Genomic DNA, 18526 nt, shown 5'->3' with positions numbered 1-18526 from the left:
AATACACACACACACACACGAATCACTATGCTGTACACCAAAAAGTAACAACATTGTAAATCGATCATAATTCATTTTTTTTAAAAAGGGCAGGTCTGCCGCTCCCATTCACATTGCCTCTTACCTGGGAGACCAGAGATTCAGACATCTGGGAGGTTGCTAGCCCGACCAGTTGAAACACGGCCTTAATGAAGGCCTGTAACTTGTGAAGTCAAAATGCTAGGATTTCGCCAGCATACTGTAGAGCAGTGGTTCTCAAGTTTTAGGATGCATCAGAATTACTGAAGAATCTGTAAAAACACAGAATGCTGGGCCCCATCCTCCGAGTTTCTCACTCAGTAGGCCTGGGGCAGGGCCAAAGAATCTACAACTAGAACAAGTCGCCAAGCAAAGCTGAGGCCTAAAACTGCACTTCGAGCATCACTACTGTGGGGCCCCACTGTCTGCACACTGCAGTCACCTGCAAAGCTTTAAGGACTCCAGCTATCTGCATCCACTCCACCAAAGATTCTGGCTTAATTGGTCTGGACACCAGAATTGTCAAAGCCCCCAGGGAATTTTCATGTGCCACCCCAAAGTTGAGAACCACTGCCACAGAGGACAGAGTCTGAAAGTTCAGGGAACGGGACATGTTGGAACTCTTCTACAAAGTGTAACCTGCACAGCCACCCCCTAAACCACCCCTCCTGGGAGGGCCTGGGGAACATGCCTTGCTGAGGGAGACACCAGCACTCAGAGCAGCTCTGCATCCTTTAGAGGTCAGAGATGACAGTGGGAAATACTGACGATGCAACTGGGTTCTCACAGTGGGAATACTGGGATTTAGGGAGAGTGAAGACAAACTGCACCACTTGACTGCACAAGTGCGACGGTGAGTCACAGGGGAATCTGACGATCAGAGTACTCTAACCCGTTAGAATCTGAGCAAGTGGTAAACTGACTATCAAATCAGCCTAAGTTGATTTCTGACATACAGTAAGGCAATTTCTAGGGCTATTAGGCAGGGACCCAACCGAAGTCCCCATAGCAAGGACTCACAGCCTCTTATCCAGATCCCACATCCAAGCTGGTTCACAGACTTAGGGCTCCCTGACTAAGTTGGAGGTCCCTTTGAAAGAGACCCTGACAAACTGGCCACAGGTAAATGCTGTGAATATTCCCCAAAACTATCCTTCCCCAGAGGGTCCTCAGTCATTTACCATATGACTGAGCACTGGGGAGAGGGAAATACTCAGACTCTTTGAAGTTATTAAATACTGGCTCTGAACTTGGGTTGATCTCTGGACACCTAAGATGCCCTATACTCCAGTCATCAGATTGGGAGCTTATTAAGGTCCGGTGCTACATGGAGTCTTGGCCAAATCCATCCCTCATCTGTCCAGCGGGCCCATGCACCAGCCATCCCTGGTTATTTTCCTAGCCCTAAAACACACAATGAGCAAAGATACACTTAGTAACTGGCCCAATTTCCACAATGGATCTCTATTTAGAGTAGAGAGGGCCAAAGTGAAGCAAGGAGAACTCTGACACCTACCCTGCCTGCCCATTCAATGATGGTGAACCAAAGCAACCCCTGTCTATGGACAGCAGTCATCAGGGATCGGTGCCACTAGAGACCTGAAAGATGCAGAGGCAGTGATTTCTACCACATCTCCATTTAATTTGCCTGTTAGACCAGTACAGAAGCCACACGGGTCATGGAGAAGGACTGCAGGTTTTACAAATTTAATCAGGCAATGATGCCTATTGTAGGTGCAGTTTGAGAAGTGGCATCTTTAGTGAAGCAGGCTACCACCACCCCTAGCACCCGGGATGCTTTCTTTTCTCTTATCAGTACATAAAATGAGAAGCAGTTTCTACTTGAATCGTCCCTGTATCAGGTCTCCCACTCTGTCAGAATACAGCCCAGGGGGTCCTGATCATCTCAATACTCTGCATGACATCATGCTGCTCTATTACACTGATGACACTATGCTCACTGCACCTGGTGAGCACCACCCTAATTTGCATGCCAGAGCATAGGAGATCAATTTGCGACCAACAAGCTCATGGTCTATTAACATTGGTGAAGTTCCTAAGAGTCTGGCAGTCTTGAAGTACCTCCTCACATTCCTTCTAAAGGGAAATAGAATTTGCTACACCTTGCACTACCCAACAAGATGGGAAGGGGTTCCATGATTAGTGAGCCTGTCTGCATTTTAGAGGCTCCAACCCATTCAGTAATCATTGGTAAAGCTGCCAGTTTTGAGAGGGGCCCAAGAAAGAGTTCTGCAGCAGGTCCAAGCTGAAGTGCAAGAGCCTGCAGACATAGTGCTGCCGGAAATGATCGTGGCAGACTAGGATGCTACACACAGCCTGCGGCAAGCCCCGAGCAGCAGAATCACAGCACAGACCCCTGGGATTTTGGGATAAGGTCTTGTCCTACCCTCTGCCAACAACCGGTCTCCATTTGAAAAGCATTTGGCTTATTGCTGGGCCCTGGTTGAGGACCAAATGACCTGCCTCTGGAATACTATGGGACCAGATACGCCCATCACAAAGTGGACATTACCATGAAACTGGTTATGCACAATAGCATTGTATTTTCAAACTGAAATGGTACGTATGAGTCAAAGCCAAGCAGATGCACTCACTCACATTCTGGATGCAGGTGGCTCCAATTCCCACTGCTCAGCTGCCTCTTCCTCCCTCAACCCATTCCCATGACTGCTTAGGGAGCTCTGTATTTCTTCCTTCCCAGGAGGAAGAGTAGAGACAGACCTGGTGCACACATGGATCTGCAAGGTATGATGGCACCAGCAGAAAGTGGAAGACCACTTCATTGCAACCCCACTCAAAGGTGGCCCAGAAAGACAAAGGGAAGAGAACACCCCCTGAGTGGGCAGAGCTTTGGGCATGACATGTCCATTTACCATAAACAGAGGGCTGGACTAACGGCTGTGTCTACACTAACTCAGAAGCAGCAGCAAATAGGCTTGCCGGTGGCGGGGGGGAGGGGGGGGTCCAAAACTTGGAAAGAAATGTACTAAAAAAAAAAAAATTAAGTCTGGGGGAGAGAGGTATAAATGGATGCTTGGGATGGGAACAGACCATAAAGACATTCATAACCCACCCACATAAATGCCCACAACCGTCAGCTGGAAGAGCAGACTCTCCTGGGGATGCGGGTCAGCATCTTTCACCAGTCACGCTGGCGCTGGCTCCACAAGTCCACATACAGAGCACGGACCCAAGGATGGAGGTTACACATGGATTCGACAACATGGACTTCCTCTCACCAAGGCTGACTCGACTCCTGCCACTGCTGCATGCCCAACCTGCCACCAGCAGAGGCCGACACTGAGCCATGATGCGGCTCCATTCTTTGGAGGGCCTGGCCAGCCAGCAGCAAACTGATGACACTGGAACCCTCTGCTCATGGAGGGGACAGCACTGTGTCCTCACAGGGATAGCTGTCTGTTCCAGGCATGCAGTAGCCATCCCTGCCCCTGCGCTGTGCAAACCCCACCATCCATGGTCTGGCCTCTTTCAATCATCCTCCCAAACTCCAGGGTTCCAGAAACCACACCCATTCCACCACCCCTCCCCCTTATTCTTTTGCGGCTGAGAAGTGAGAACAATCCTACTACTACCAGCCCTGGATGACAGCACCATTCCTCCAAGTCAGTGACCCCTTTGTAAATAAACCATCACTGAATTATCCTGATTTGAGCGTGCCATCAGTTAGGGACGGTGACATATATTCCCTTTGAAAGCTTCACTTTCCAGCGTTTCCCTTACCGCCTTGTGAAGCCAGTTCATGTTGAAAATGACATGCCCACCCCAACAGCTAGGTTCGTCCTTTCCTCCTTGGAAAACAACACTGGAATGCCAACATCACACACTCAGGCTGACCAATGAGTAAGCTCTCACGTTTCATGTTGAGTAACAGCCTTTTAAGTCTTCACAAAGTATTAGTTTTATAGTTTTGAACTAGTTTTATTCAAATTAAAAAGAGAGAGAGAGAGAGAGAGAGAGCTCTTGTAATCACCAGGGACACTGGATTCACATGTCACCTCCAGAGCAGAGAATCAGCCTCTGAACTTCCTGTCCTGACTACTCCATCAAGCAACGGTGTGCACCGACGGCAACCGTGTGAAAGCCGCGAGGTGCTACATAGACCCTGGCACTCTACAGAGCTCTCGGGCTAGAATCTACAAGGATGCGGAGAACAGTAATGTTGTCCCAACAAGGGTCTTTTACCAGCGTAGGGTTCCATGCCAGGACTCTGAGCAGCTGTACTGGAAATAGATATGCATACCCTCTTCCCACACTTCTCTAATCCCCCTGGTGACCACGAACTAAACCTGACAAAGATGGAGAAAGAGGCTGTTTGAGATGGAGGAAACCAAACCAGACACTGTTTGTGGCAGGCCCCCTCTTCTGTACCTAACGTAAGCATCTCCCGGGGTGTTGATAATATATCTATTACTTTTAAAAGACATTTTTATTTGGGAATAGTAGAATACAAGTATGCTCACTACTTAAATATTTTCTTAAGAAGCCAAGTTACCACTGTCCTTTATTAAAACTGCATCTTTTAGACGCTGTAATAATTTAAAAGCCATGGCCCAAAGAACGTAGCTCCAATACTGTAGTTTTGAGTTCACTATATATAACCAGTACTGCTTACTTGTTACTATATTCTTAATAGTCATGTTTTCAACATCCCTCAAATAGTAGAAATATAAGGGAAGCTCATTTTTAAATTGCATTTTTCTGCTTCAGGGATCAGCTCTGATTAGTTGTGTTCTCTGCAATTCTTTCCATCACCAATTCTTTTTCCATGTTTCATCTAATAGAAAATTAAATGTGATGCTTTGCTAGGTTCCCAAGGATTACTAAATTACATCACATTCAAATATATAAGCCTCACAACTGCTGCTCTAAAAATGTTGTAACAAAGGGATGTTCATAGCCCAGGTAAAATGAGCATAAAAATTAGAGTAGAAAACACAGAGGCTAAAAAAATTATTCTACAAGATGTCAGGTAAGAAATTAAAGGAATTCTATCATTATAAGAAATTAGGAAGCATGTCTTTAAACATTCTTTGATGTGAGATGTTCAATTTGTATGCAAAGGTGGTTCAAATATGGCAACTCCCCGCATGACGCACACTTCAGCATCATGGCTTCATGTAACAAATCCACCACGTTTCACTTCACTCTACACCAAGGCATGAATATCATTCAAGTCTTGCTTTATCATTTGCAACAAATTTGCCTCTCAAGCTGTCCAAAAAGTTAACAGAACAAAGTCTGTTTAGCAGGGAGGCACAAGGGCAAATTCACTGAAAATTAACAATGTGGAGGACTGCAAATGCTTTCAGTTCCAGGTGTGAAGGATGGCATTGCACGGCCCCTCAACACAAAAACCATGGAAGAGACTACACTGAGGTAGCAGTGGGGTACACGACACTCTGCAGTCCCTTTTAATAACCATGACAAAGGGAAAAATATAAACCCAACAAGGTTGAGGTGGGTTTTTTCAAGAAAGCACCTATAAATTGCCAACAAGAAAATCCTGCTCAAATGCAGGTTTTTCTAAAGAAAAAGTGTTCACACAAATATGGTTAACTGAATTATGAAAAGGTTTTCCCACTGGCAACATTTTGGCTAGTGCTCTGCCTTGGGCTATAACCCAAACACTCGTGAACACAACACTGTTGTTAACTAAGTTCTATTAATGGCTAAATCCAAATAGCACTTTATCCAAAATAGAGAAAGATTATTTTCTCTGAGATTTTGGTGGAAAAATTTATGTCTCTCTGCTTCCTATTGCCCTGCCAAGCAGAAGACATCATCTTGAACCTAACTCCAAGTGTATTTTGAGACGAGGTGAGGCTGGTGTCTTCGCCACTCCCGGTTAACACTCTCAAACCCTGTGTCCTGCCAAATGATCTGTGACTTTGAGTCTTACATCATATCATACACGATCTCCTCCTGAGTACCCTTGGCTACTGACCCCCTGCTCACGCTTCCTGTCCACTGAGGACACTGGCTCCCCGCCTTCCCACCTGTACTCCCGTCCTCACTTTCATCCAAGTGGACGTCCATATAAAAGTCACACCGGAACCCTGACCACACAGCAGTTCCTTGACCTGTTCCTCCGCCCCAACGCAGCCACTCACCCACAGTCACACCCAGAACCCCGACAGCATCCCTGACACGCCTCACATTCAAATACTCTCCAACTTCCACTCATGTGTTTTTTTCAAACTGCCTTATTCAAAGCCCTTCAGCAATAATTTTTTAAATATCCAAGCCAATGAGCCAACCACCTTCAGTGTCTTTCTTTACTTGCTTTCCTACATAGACTGGGTTCTAAAACCATAAGGCCTAATGCAAACGGTTTGGAAGTGACCACTCTCTCCACTCAGGAGGCTCAACCTCTCCCTTGACTGAAACCCAACTGTTTTCTAAAGAACATCACACAACTAGGGGGACTGGTTTGTTTCACCTTAAATTTTTTATCACAGCTTGGTTTCCATGGAGTCCCGTTCTCTGGGATGACAGCTCCACATCTTCCCTACCTCAAATCCCCTGGGTGCTCAGTCCTCTCTTTCTTATGGTGACCTGATGTACTCTGTTGTCAGAGGTCACTGGATACAAGATCCCTCATTCTCCCACCACCAAATCCTACTCCCTCTCCATCTACATTTATTAATCCTTCCAGTTACAGTGAATTAACTGTTTCTTCTCTGATTTAAGGTCATCATCTTGTTACCATTCATGCTATGCTGCCTGTCATATACCTCCTCATAAAGCTAAGTAAACTTGATGTTGAGTAAATATAAATATATATGAATGTATATACTCTTACATACATATATGTATATGTGTGTGTGTATACACACACACACACAAATATGTGAGGGAGGCAGTTGAATTCACCAGTGAAGTCACATAAGCCCAGGGCTATTTTGGAGGGAAGATTTCTAAGAATGTATTAACAGACACAGGGTTCTTTAAGTTTTTCTCTATCTACTTCTATCAGTTTCAAAAAACTATTATTCCAGCAAATTGTCCATTTAAGTTGTCAAGTAAACTGGCATAACATCATTCAGATTATCTCCTCAGAACCTTTTAACAGATGTTGGATTTACTCCCTGCTGTGTCTCTTTTAGTCCTGACATTGGTTATTTGTATTTTCTCTTTACTTTCTTTTGATCAATTTGGCTAAAGGTTCAATAATTCTAAGTTATCCACATATGAACTATTGGATTCACTGGTTTTTATATATCTTTTCCAGTTCATTGATTTCACCTCTTTTTTCTGTTATTTCCTTTATTTTTCTTGCACTGGGTTAAATCTGCCCTCTTTTTTCTAGCTTCTTAAATTGGAACTTAAAATGTTCTTGGTTCTCAAAATATAGTCCCTGAACCAGCAGCATCAAAAAAAAAAAAAATCACCTGGGACCTTATTAGAAATCCTAATTATTGTGCCCCACTCCAGACCTACTAAATGAAAAACTTTGGAGATGAGGTCCAACAATCTGCATTTTAACAAACTTTCCAGGTGAGTCTGATACGCGTTAGAGTTGTAAAAACTACCGTTCTACTATGAGCATTTAAAGCTGGGCATTATTTCCCTTTTCCCACTTTAACAGCATCACAAAATTCTTGACGTGTTGTCATCCAGTTTAAAATTTATCGAAATCCTCTTGCAAGTTCTTTGTTGACACATGAGCTACGTAAAAGTATTTTTGCCTAGTATCTAAACCATTGGGGGATTTTCTAGATTTCCTCCTAGTAATTTCTAATTTAATTCCATTGTGGTCAGAGAACATACGCCAAATGATTTTACTGTGTCACAGCTGACAATATGGTCTTAGCGAACACTCAGTGTGCATTTTAAATGAATGTGCTGGAATTAACGTTCCGTAAGTGTCATTTAGGTCAATTTCATTCTAATCATTCAAATCGCCTGGGTTCTCACTTTTTGTCTGTTTGTTTAAAAAATATCCAAGAATGATAGATTTGTCTACTTCTTTTAGTTCTGTCCGTCTTCACTTCATGTAGTTTAAAGTGCTCTTAGTTGGTGCATACAAATTAAGGATTCTTATTGCTTCCTAATAAATTGAAATTTGTGTTATGAAATACCCATCTTTTTCTCTAGTGTTACTCCCTTAATATCTGCTTTGTGACTAACAGGGCCATGCAAGCTTTCTTGTTATTAGTATTTTCACAGTGTATCTTCCTCCGTGTCTTATATAAACTGTGTGAAGCTAATTTTCTCTTTTTAATCCAGTATGGCAATCTGCACCTTTGACAGAAGTATCCAGGCCACTAAAATTAAATGCCATTATTAATGTGGTGTGGTTTAAGTCTATCATCTTGCTATTCACTTTGTTTGTCCCATTTGATCTTTCTCCCTTTAATCCTCCTTTCCTGACTTATTTTGGATTAAGTGAATATTAATTTAGAATTCCATTTCATCTCTTCTACTGACCAAATTAGCTATAGTTCTTTATTACTGGATATTCTTTAGATTATAATAGCATCTGTAAGTTATGTTTCATCTTAAGTCAACATTACTGTATTTCTCCATTACATACAGTGCATAATATGTACATTCAATATAACATACACAAAATACTGACTGAGACAGAAGAAATGTTTGATGGGATAATTGTTGAAAGTTTTCCAAAACTGATGATAGACATCAGCTCACATTTCCAAGAATCTCGCTGGAATCGACCAAGATACACATAAAGAGGACTACCTCTAGGCATAACATAGTCAAACCGCAGAAAATCAAAACTAACAAAAAACCTTAAAGCAATTGAAGAAATACTATACATTACATACCAGGGACAGTTACATGAATGAACACTGACTTCTCATCAGAAACCACTGATGCCTTAAGACAGTGGGACAACCTTCTCAAAGTGTTGAGAGGAAAAAATTGCTATTCCAGGATTCTATATCTAATGAAAATACTTCCAAAAATAAAGGAGAGAAGAAACAGAGAAAAATGGGCCAATTATTTTCCAAACAAAATTTAACAAGAAATGTTAAAAGTACATTTTTCAGGTCAAAGGAAAAGGAGCCTAGATACAAACCTGGGTTTACAAGAATAAAGAATATTATACTGGTAAATACATAGAAAAATATGAAACACCTTTTCTTAATTATAGACTCACAAAGAGTCTAAGAAATCTCTGTCTAACCCAGAGTCAAAACCAGTTTCTTCTCTGAATAGAGTGGATAATATATACTAAAGACTCTGGATAATCTTACTTTCCTCTACAGAGTGCTGAGTTTTGCCCTCGCAGGCAGTCACCTCAATCGTGTGAAGGTGTGGGTTTTCCTTTAACCCTAGGTGTTGCCCTTAGTCCTAGGACATGTGTCTTAGCCCTAAAGTTCAGCTCTTCTGGATTTCTGTGGATAGCCCCAAGGTGCTTACCAAGCCCCTCTCAACTTGGTGGGACTTGACCTCCAAACTCTATTTCCCCAGAACTGGGCAACTGCTGAAATTTCGGCTCAACTCTTTAACCTTGCAGCTACTGCCTTCTGCTGGGTTCCACGGAGTATCACTCAGCGCACACACAGCCTCCCAGTTAGCCAAGGACTTCAGAAAAATTTAATTTTTTTCAATAATTATTCAATCAAAATTTTTTCTGTACATTCTATTTTATTTATCTATTATTTTGTACATACACATTGTATGTGTTTTTGCACTGTATGTGAAATGGTGCAATGTTGATCTAAGTTGAATTTGTACATTTTGTGGCTCTGCTCTTGTAAGGTTTTCCTCCATTTTCCACCCCCTCGAGCAACGCCAAATTCCAACCTCAGCAACTTGGTCCAGAAGATTGTTAGGTTCCACCTGAATTCTCTTCCCCTGTGTGAACTCAGGCACCTACAGGAGGGTAAGCCAGTTACAAGTACAGCTCACAGAGCCAGCTTCCTTTCTTTCAAGTATTGTGTCCCCTCCAGCTTCTATCCACTCCTGTTTTTATTGTCTGTCCAGATTCATTATTGTTATTGGCAGAAGCTTCTTAACCATTACCAGAAACAGAACTCCAACCCAAGTCTGATTTTTATGTTAATTTCTCAGTTGGGAAGTATAAATTCATACTCCAAATGTTAATGAAACTCAAACTGTGGTTATAAATTTATACGGCAGACTTTGTTCACCTTCCTAGAGCTGAAGATAAAAATCAACACACTTCCTTGTTATCTCCCATCAAATTCCCCTTTTACTAAAAGGGAATCTTCATTTCAACTAACTGCCTCTGAGGAAACTAAGGCCTCATCTATTCTTAAATTCTACCAATCTCAAAACTAACAGTGATAACCACCACTCTACCTGGCCTCAGACAGACTTCAGTTCCTAGTTTCTGACTTTTGAGAATTCTCTTTTTTGTTACATTTTATGCTGCATTTCTAGATTTTTATTTTGCTGTGGGAGGATCTTCAGGTGATCTAAGTAGCTATAAACTGTTATAATTTAAGTTTACTTATTTTACTGTAGGTTCTAGGGATTAAACCCAGGACCCTGTGCATGCTAAGCACATGCTATACCCTCCCTCCATCATAATTTAAAAAACATATTTGATAATTAGAAAAAAAGCACAATAGATGGTACATGGAAAAAAAACAATTTCATTTACGCACATAAAATACATCCGTCCTCAACAGAGCAACAAGTATCATTTGTCCTTCAAAAAAGTTCTAAGTTGGAAATGAGGAGTGTGGAAAATAAAGACCATGACAGAACATACTGTATACAGTTGTTCCAGGAACGAAAAGTCACAGTGTGTAAGGCACCAGGACAGCAGAGGAAGCAGTGCAACTGCGCAGCGTGAATAGCGAACAAGAGCCCAAGTGGAGCAGCACAACCTCTAACAGAGACAACAGAACAGTCGACTGACCCTATGCACAGCTCATCATACCCTGTGTTTAGAGTTCCAAAAGCACCCAATGTCCAGAGAGAGTTAACTAATGCTTCCAATCACCATATACCCACCACTTAACATGAAATTCAATTCTAAAACCAAATCAGAAGGCTGAATAACAGTATCAGTATTCTTAAGCCAAGAATTCTTAGGAGATGACATCTTTTGCGCAACTAAATCACAAAATGTGATTATCCTACTGAGGAAAAATTATGACATCAAAGGCAAAATAAATTTGAAAATTAGATTAATTTCAAAATAATAATGGTGATAATGTTGCCTAGCATAATGAACTTAGTGAATTAATCTGCTGAAAATGAACAGAGAAAAATGAAATGGCAATTAATGACAGTTAATACATTGATTAACATGTCATGAACTACCTAAAATTGTGTGTTTCAATTGAGAAAAAGGTTAAAACAAGGGAGTTATAATCCATAAAACTTCTTAAATTATTTTCTTATTGTATGCTTAACATGGCAGTTAAAGTGACAATGCAAAGGAAAAAAGATGTTCATTTACAAAAGAGGTATTTGGTATCATTTCTTTAATCAAGTGACCCAAGTAAGTACAACTAAGAGGAATTCTGACACTATATGCTTCCTGACATTATGAAATATGAAGCATCCAACTTCACCTATGGTAGACGCTTATCAAAAAAAAAAAAAAGCTTAATCTGAATCTAATCAAGCCTTTAGACCTTACAGTTTATAGGAAATTCAGGAACAAGAAAATCAAGTTTAATGACACCAAGAGACAATAAGTAGATGAATCTAGAACGTGGGACATTCTGTAAAACAACTGGTCGGACTCAAGAATTCAATGTCATGGGGAAGAAACTGGGAAACAAACCCAGAAGAAATAACAAAAAGAATCCAACAGTGCATTATAAAAATGTAATACATCATAAACCCAGTAGAGTTACTTCTAAGAATGTGAGGGTGGTTTCATTTTAGCAATGCCAATGATATAATCCACCTATTAATAGAGATACAAAGAAAAACCGTACAATCACCTCTATAGATATCATGTAACCAAAATCATTCATTCATGTTAAAAATAAAGAACTTCATAGACAATGATTTAACATGATTTTATACCAAAACCAAATAATGAGAATATAGAGCAATGAAAATTCTCTTTTGTTGGTGAAATGATTTTAAATTTATAGAACTTTTTGGAAAACAGTTTAGATGACCCTCTAAAGTTGAATATACACACACGCTATGACCGAGCAAGTCTAACTCCTAGGTGTATCCAGTAGAAAGTTCACAGTAAGTGCACTGAAATGTGCGTGCAAGATTTATTTATAATAGCCAAATATGGGGAAAAAATGTCCATCACCAGTGGTGTGACATTCATTTAATGAAAATTAACTACAGATACCTAAAACCACAAGGATGAATTCCACACACATGACACGTATGTAACAAAGTCAGTCAGATACCAAAGAATACATGTCATATAATTCAATTTAAATGAAATGCAAAGCAGGGCAAATTAATCATAGTATCAGAAGACACGACGGTAGTTACCTTTAGAGCAAAGGGAGGACACAGTGATGGAGAGAGGTTTCAAAGGGTCTCCAGGTGTGCTGGCAATGGTCTGTTTCCTGAACCAGTGGCAGTGACCTGGGTTTTCACTTTGTGACAATTCAGTGAGCATGAAATTTATGTTTTCTACATGTTTCTGTACATTTATAACTCTTCCATAGAAAAGCATTCCCATTTTTAATGAAAAAAAAAAGAAAGCACAAAATAATTCCCAAATCTCTAAACCCAAAGTATGTAACACAAATTGGGAAGATATATAATTATATATCATATTGGTGACAGAAGTAAAAAGTGAAGATTTGAATTGACTTGAAAATTCAGTATTTTGAATGTACATATCATCTAGTGGATTATGTCCCAATGACCAATAAAAAAAAGAAACAAAAATATCTTAAACTGCACTTTGTAGTATTTTTGTTAGTAATAACATAGGCATTACCTTTTAACTATTTATTCTAAACTACAGGTTAAAGAAAATAATTGTTAATGCCATTAGCAGCCAACATTTTCAGCTTATGAGAAAAATAAAATTTTTAAATCAAAAAGGTAAAAACTTCTAAATGTGAATTAGAAGTATGGGTGTAAATAAATTTGTGATTTTTCCTTTTAAGAAGTATATCCTACCTCTTACCCTTGAAAAGTTCTAGAAGAAATGACAATCCCAGTAGCAAAAAGCACCCCAACCCAGATTGTGTTCTCTAAGTACCATTTTCAACTAAAATTAAACAGAACTGACTTCAAAACTAGGGTTAAGTATTCCCAAGATAACCCTGTGAAGTTTTACTGACAGAAAGCAATTAAGTTTTATCAGAGACAGAAAGAAGCAGGGTCATGTAGAAAGGAGAGAGGAGCAAACTCAAAAAGCCTCCCACTGGACTGAGATAGAACAACTGAAGCATCAAAAAGGCTAATGACTATAAAAGATTAAAATTCACAAATGTACATATATAAATCTGTAATTTCTTAGCAACACCAAAAAAACTCACTGGACACACTAAGATTACTAAGGCACAAACTTATTGTTCTGAACATTGGTCTATAAAAGGAAACCATCATTTATCTTGTCATTGTTAAACAAACTATATTTTAGGATAAGCAATCAAGTGATATGGGCAAGTTCTTCTATAAGACAATCTCCCAGCTATAAATGAGAAAGGAATTATAGAGTGAGAAAATCATCATTTTTGCAACCCTAAAGGACTAATGCATCTAAGCAATGCTTGGCAACGGATGCTAAAACTACTAAGTCCAAGAGGGATGGGCAAGTTCACAATGGTAGAGCTGACAACACCGGACGCCAGTGAGCAATCACAACATCACTAAGAGTGAGGCAACCAGACAGCATACGCATCTCCCTGTGAGGCAACGGGAAAGACACAGCACAAAGTATGAAGAAGTCCAGCCCTCCTCCACAGAGCTGAACACAAACCTAATCAAGACCGTACATTCACCAGCAATTCACAGGCACTACAGGTGACAGAGGACCATGACGGCCAAAGGGTAGAATAAAATTCCCAACATCCCAGCTTTGGCTAAAACAAATGACGATTTGTCTTGGATAAATAAACGGCACTAAAAAACAACAGGAAAATGTCTGAAATTAAGAGACGTAAGAGTCACGTTATCTATACAGGACCTTGTTTCAACTACGGCTCAACAAAACATTACAACACGACATGGGTGAAACCATCAGTAAAATCTCAACACTGACTGGGTATCAGATGGTAACAGGGAACCACTACTGATTTTGTTGGTATCGGTATTGTGTGAAGAGCATCGTGGTTTTGTTTTATAGAAGCCTTTTCTGTTAGATATATATAGGCAAGTATTTATGAGTAAACTCCGGTGTCTGGGAATTTTTTTTTAAACACTATAGCAAGAGAAAGGGGAAGAGGGGGAAAGACAGAGGGAAAACAAGGGAGTGGGATGGGGAGGGTGAGTCAGAGAGAGACGATGGACAACACTGGCAAAGTTCTAATACTTGTTGTCTGTGCCTTTAAAATGCCTACAGACTCTTCAATCACGAGTTTTATTGTCCACTAGTAGTGAAGCTACTGGAGAAAACAGGACACGTCTCACATGTGAAAATTTATTCATGACTTACTGAAAAACTATGTATGAACACACAATTTTGAGTGCTACAGAAACCTGGTCTCACGAGTCCTGAACCTAAGACCCACCTATCATCCCCATGGGGTTCCCAAACCCTGAAATGACTGCACTGTTCCAGAGAGGCTGTCGTGGCTTTTGTTCACCTGAAAATGCAGCATTTACCAATGGAATAGAGCCACAGCTCATGCAGCAGAAACTCCAAAAAAGAAAAACAGGGACAACGTGAACACAGTATCACACCTCTGCCAAGCCTACTTCTTAAGTTGAAAGATAAATTCTTAAACCTGTAAAACTTTGTTTCCAGTGTTTGAGTGACCTCTAGTGGCTATTTCAAGTGTCACAGCCAACTGCTCACAGCAGGAATCAACCTTGTAAGAGATGACAGAATAAAATAAGGCATCACAAAGGAGCACCTGGCACAATTTCAAGTCACTCTGTAAACTCCTCGTTACCCAATGGAACTTAATTCATAACAGAGTATGTTAATTCAAAATAGTTTCCCAGAAAGCTAAATATACGCTACTACTTTTTTTTTTTTTTTAATGAAATATGACTTTCCCCATGGTTCATTTCAAATTTCATCAAATACTGGCAAACACCCAGAAAGGGACAAGTGAAGAAATGAAGGATCTGAGAACTTCGGGAATTAACAAACACCCCAGCCTCCTCTTTCCCCGCCTCGGGAATGCCATCTTTAACATGGGGCAGCAACAGGAATTGGGGAAATACTGAGAACTCATGTTACCCAGTCTCCGAAGAGAGGGTAACACTGGCCAAAGAACTCAACCTGAGTGAGCACGGGGACAAGAGCTAGTCAAGAACTGCTGGGCCAGACGCTCCCAGGGGCAGCAGCAACAGCAGCTTCCAGAGGGACTAGGCCACAGAGCCGGGGCTGAGCTGGGCCCATCACACAGGGTGACTGCCAGGTCCTCAGTCATTATAATGCCTTCCACCCAGACTTGGGGGAATGCCTATGGTAAAACATACTGTCCCATCAAAGCTACCAGAGTCCCAAGCACAAGGATGCAAGTGGGGCTGTGGGCAGCCTCTCAGCTCCAATCCCAGCCTCTGGCCTGTCTTCCTCAGACTCTGTGCCACCAGGCTCCACAAAGTCTCCTCTTCTTACCACTTTCTCCTTCCTTCAGGAGTTCTTGCCCTAAAAGCCTTGGTTCTTTTCGCTTGTTTTGCCCCTGATACTCTTAGTCCAAGGGACAAAAATCTACCAGTTAAATGTAATACACATTAACACGATAGACACAAAGTAGTTTTTAGCGTATAAGGACATTAAAAAGGCAGTACAATGGTAGCACTCACTTTCTGGGATTCGAAATTACTGAGTAATTAAGAAGGGCTTCCCAGTAGTATCATCTGAAACAAGTCATTGATACAGTTGTCCCTCAGCATCTGTGCGGGGACTGGTTTCAGGACCTCCCACAAATACCAAAATCCAGAGATGCTCTCACATAAAATGGTCTAGTATTTGCATGTAACTTATGCACATCTTCCCATATACTTTATTTATAATACCTAATACAATGTCAATGCTATGTCAATACTTGCCAGCACACAGCAAATTCAAGTTCTGCTTTTTAAAACTTTTTGGAATTATTTTTCCTGAATATTTTCAATCCACAAACGGTTGAACGCACAGATGTAGAATTCATGGATATGGAGGGCCAACTATATTTGAAAGCACCTTTTGTGCACGCATAGCAGTTAAATACAACAATCGTTGCCAGAAACTATTGACATTTGATAAGAACAGTAAATTCAAGGTGGAGAGCCAAAATATTTTCATTTGAATTACAAGCTGGGCTTCAACTAGAAAATACATTAGTTATAATAAAATGTCAAGACCACAAAAAAACTATTAATGAAATAAACCTTACCCAAAAATCATTGAAATTATGATGAATAGTGCCCACAAGCCTTGTAACTCCATCACACCATCTTTAATAATAGAGTATGTTGTAAATGAGCAGCTGTGTTTAAGTCTAAACACCTATTGGGATCATTTTATAACAACTGCCACAATTCCACAAAGAAAACTTAAGGCCAATGAAAGCTACGTGTTCTAAAATCAAGAACAATCTTTGTCATTCCTAACATTTCAGTAATAAAAGAAATTACCTCAATAACTGGTGTATTTTCTTGGAGCTCCGTTGTGTGCGAGGCCAGTAAACCAATCACCCGAGCAACCTTGGCCCTTCTGTAAATGGAGAGAAAATAGGTTCTGAAGTGGAGGGTTAGGGACCAAGGAAATTGACCTCAGTTACTTACATGGCAGTTAAAAGCATTACCATCAGCTGGAAATGGAATGAGACAGGGTGAGCATATGTTCCCCCATCTATATGGTCCAGAGAAATGCTCCCTTCGTGTACATGGGGACACCTGAACGCGATCCCCTCTGCAGCACCGTTTGTAATAGTGACCAGAAATTTAACAAGCTGTGCTTTAATAGAGAAACGGAAATTAACATTTTTTAAAAGGCCTTAGAGAAAGGGAGGGAAAAGTAATTACCCCTATTATTTCTGCATACAGCAGGATGTGGTTAAACGTCTCTATTCTACTTATTAGTAGACCAGTGATTTTATACCAAAGTAGTAAATAATTAGTAACAGAACAGTTAAATAGACATGTACAATTCACTTTAATGGAAATTTTTACAATCTTAATTCTTACAAGTATTATTGTCAGGGGGAGGGTAGAGCTCAGTGGTAGAGCGCATGCTTAGCATGCACAAGGTCCTGGGTTCAATTCCCAGTATCTCCATCAAAAAATATATACATTACTGTAAAAATTCTAGTTTTAGTGAGATTTTCCATTTCATTATCCAGTAGAAAATGAAGTTGGTGTAATATCTCTTCAGGTGATTTGAAAAAGTTTATTTCACAGAGAAAATTAGTTTTGATGACTTTTTAATTGGGAAAAAAAAGGCTGAGTGTGAGTTGAGGAGAACCATGCTCTTATTTAGTGATGCCTGTGTGTCCCTCAGAGAGCCTCTGCTTTTCAGGTTCATGAAGTAAACTACACAGGACTTGTAGGAGGAAACAGACACAGAGAAGTACCACAGGGAAGTGCTTATGTTGTCAGAAATCTAACATACACACAGTTTTTATGTATTTCAGTGCTTCTTGGATTAGCCACTCAAATCTTTTAATATATACAGATTAGAGAAGTCCTAGGCTTTTCCATGATTACCATCCTGCCTCTGAATAAAAAGATTATACTTTAAAAATAATCATTTTGAAAAAGATCTGGTAGGACAATTGACCAAAAGTTACAAGAAAAAGCTTTCAGTCACAGCTCTGCCATCAAGTAGTTTTATGACCACAGGTCAAGTAATTAGGCTTCAGTTTCTGGAAGTAATTTAAAAGTACGGGTGGATTAACTTTTAAGTTTTTTCACAATGGAAAAACAAGTGCGTATTATCCAAAACTAACGAATTAGAGGATGCAAAGCAAAAACTTATTTGTCTCAGTTTAAAGACAAGCCCAAAACACTTATGAACTCTTGAAGCATTTTTTTCAGGCTACAAAATTAAATAATGGCCACCAGATTTAGTCAACTAAAAGAAAAATGTATCACAACATGCCTATTCCATATTTTTCTCACTCCCAATGGAAACAGTTTCTATCAGAGAACACAATACCTTAAAACTCTTAGCTTCAAAGTATGAACTATTCAAGGTACTAACAATATTATTTCTCAATTTATACCAAATACTTACATAACCTCTACCTATACATACAATGCTCTCACAGAACCGGCTCCTCCTCATCACTGAGGTTTCTTCTTAAATGTCACCATGTCAGGTGTCCCTAATGACCCATCATATTTAACTCAGCACCGTCCCCACATCCATGACAGCATGTAAAGCTGCACTGGCCAAGAAACCTACATGCAGTAACAGAAATAT

At 40.2% G+C, this 18526-nt stretch overlaps 1 protein-coding gene across 1 annotated transcript in view; it reads right to left on the bottom strand.

Annotated features, from left to right (window-relative positions):
* ULK4 (unc-51 like kinase 4) overlaps positions 1-18526 on the bottom strand; it is a 442995-nt gene that overhangs the window by 386934 nt on the left and 37535 nt on the right. The window contains 1 exon segment of the mRNA XM_032459157.1: positions 16738-16816. Within this exon segment, the coding sequence (XP_032315048.1) occupies positions 16738-16816 (79 nt within the window).

Source organism: Camelus ferus, chromosome 17 (genome assembly GCF_009834535.1).
Source record: "Camelus ferus isolate YT-003-E chromosome 17, BCGSAC_Cfer_1.0, whole genome shotgun sequence".
Taxonomy (NCBI): domain Eukaryota; kingdom Metazoa; phylum Chordata; class Mammalia; order Artiodactyla; family Camelidae; genus Camelus; species Camelus ferus.
This window is presented reverse-complemented; position numbering and strand designations above follow the sequence as displayed.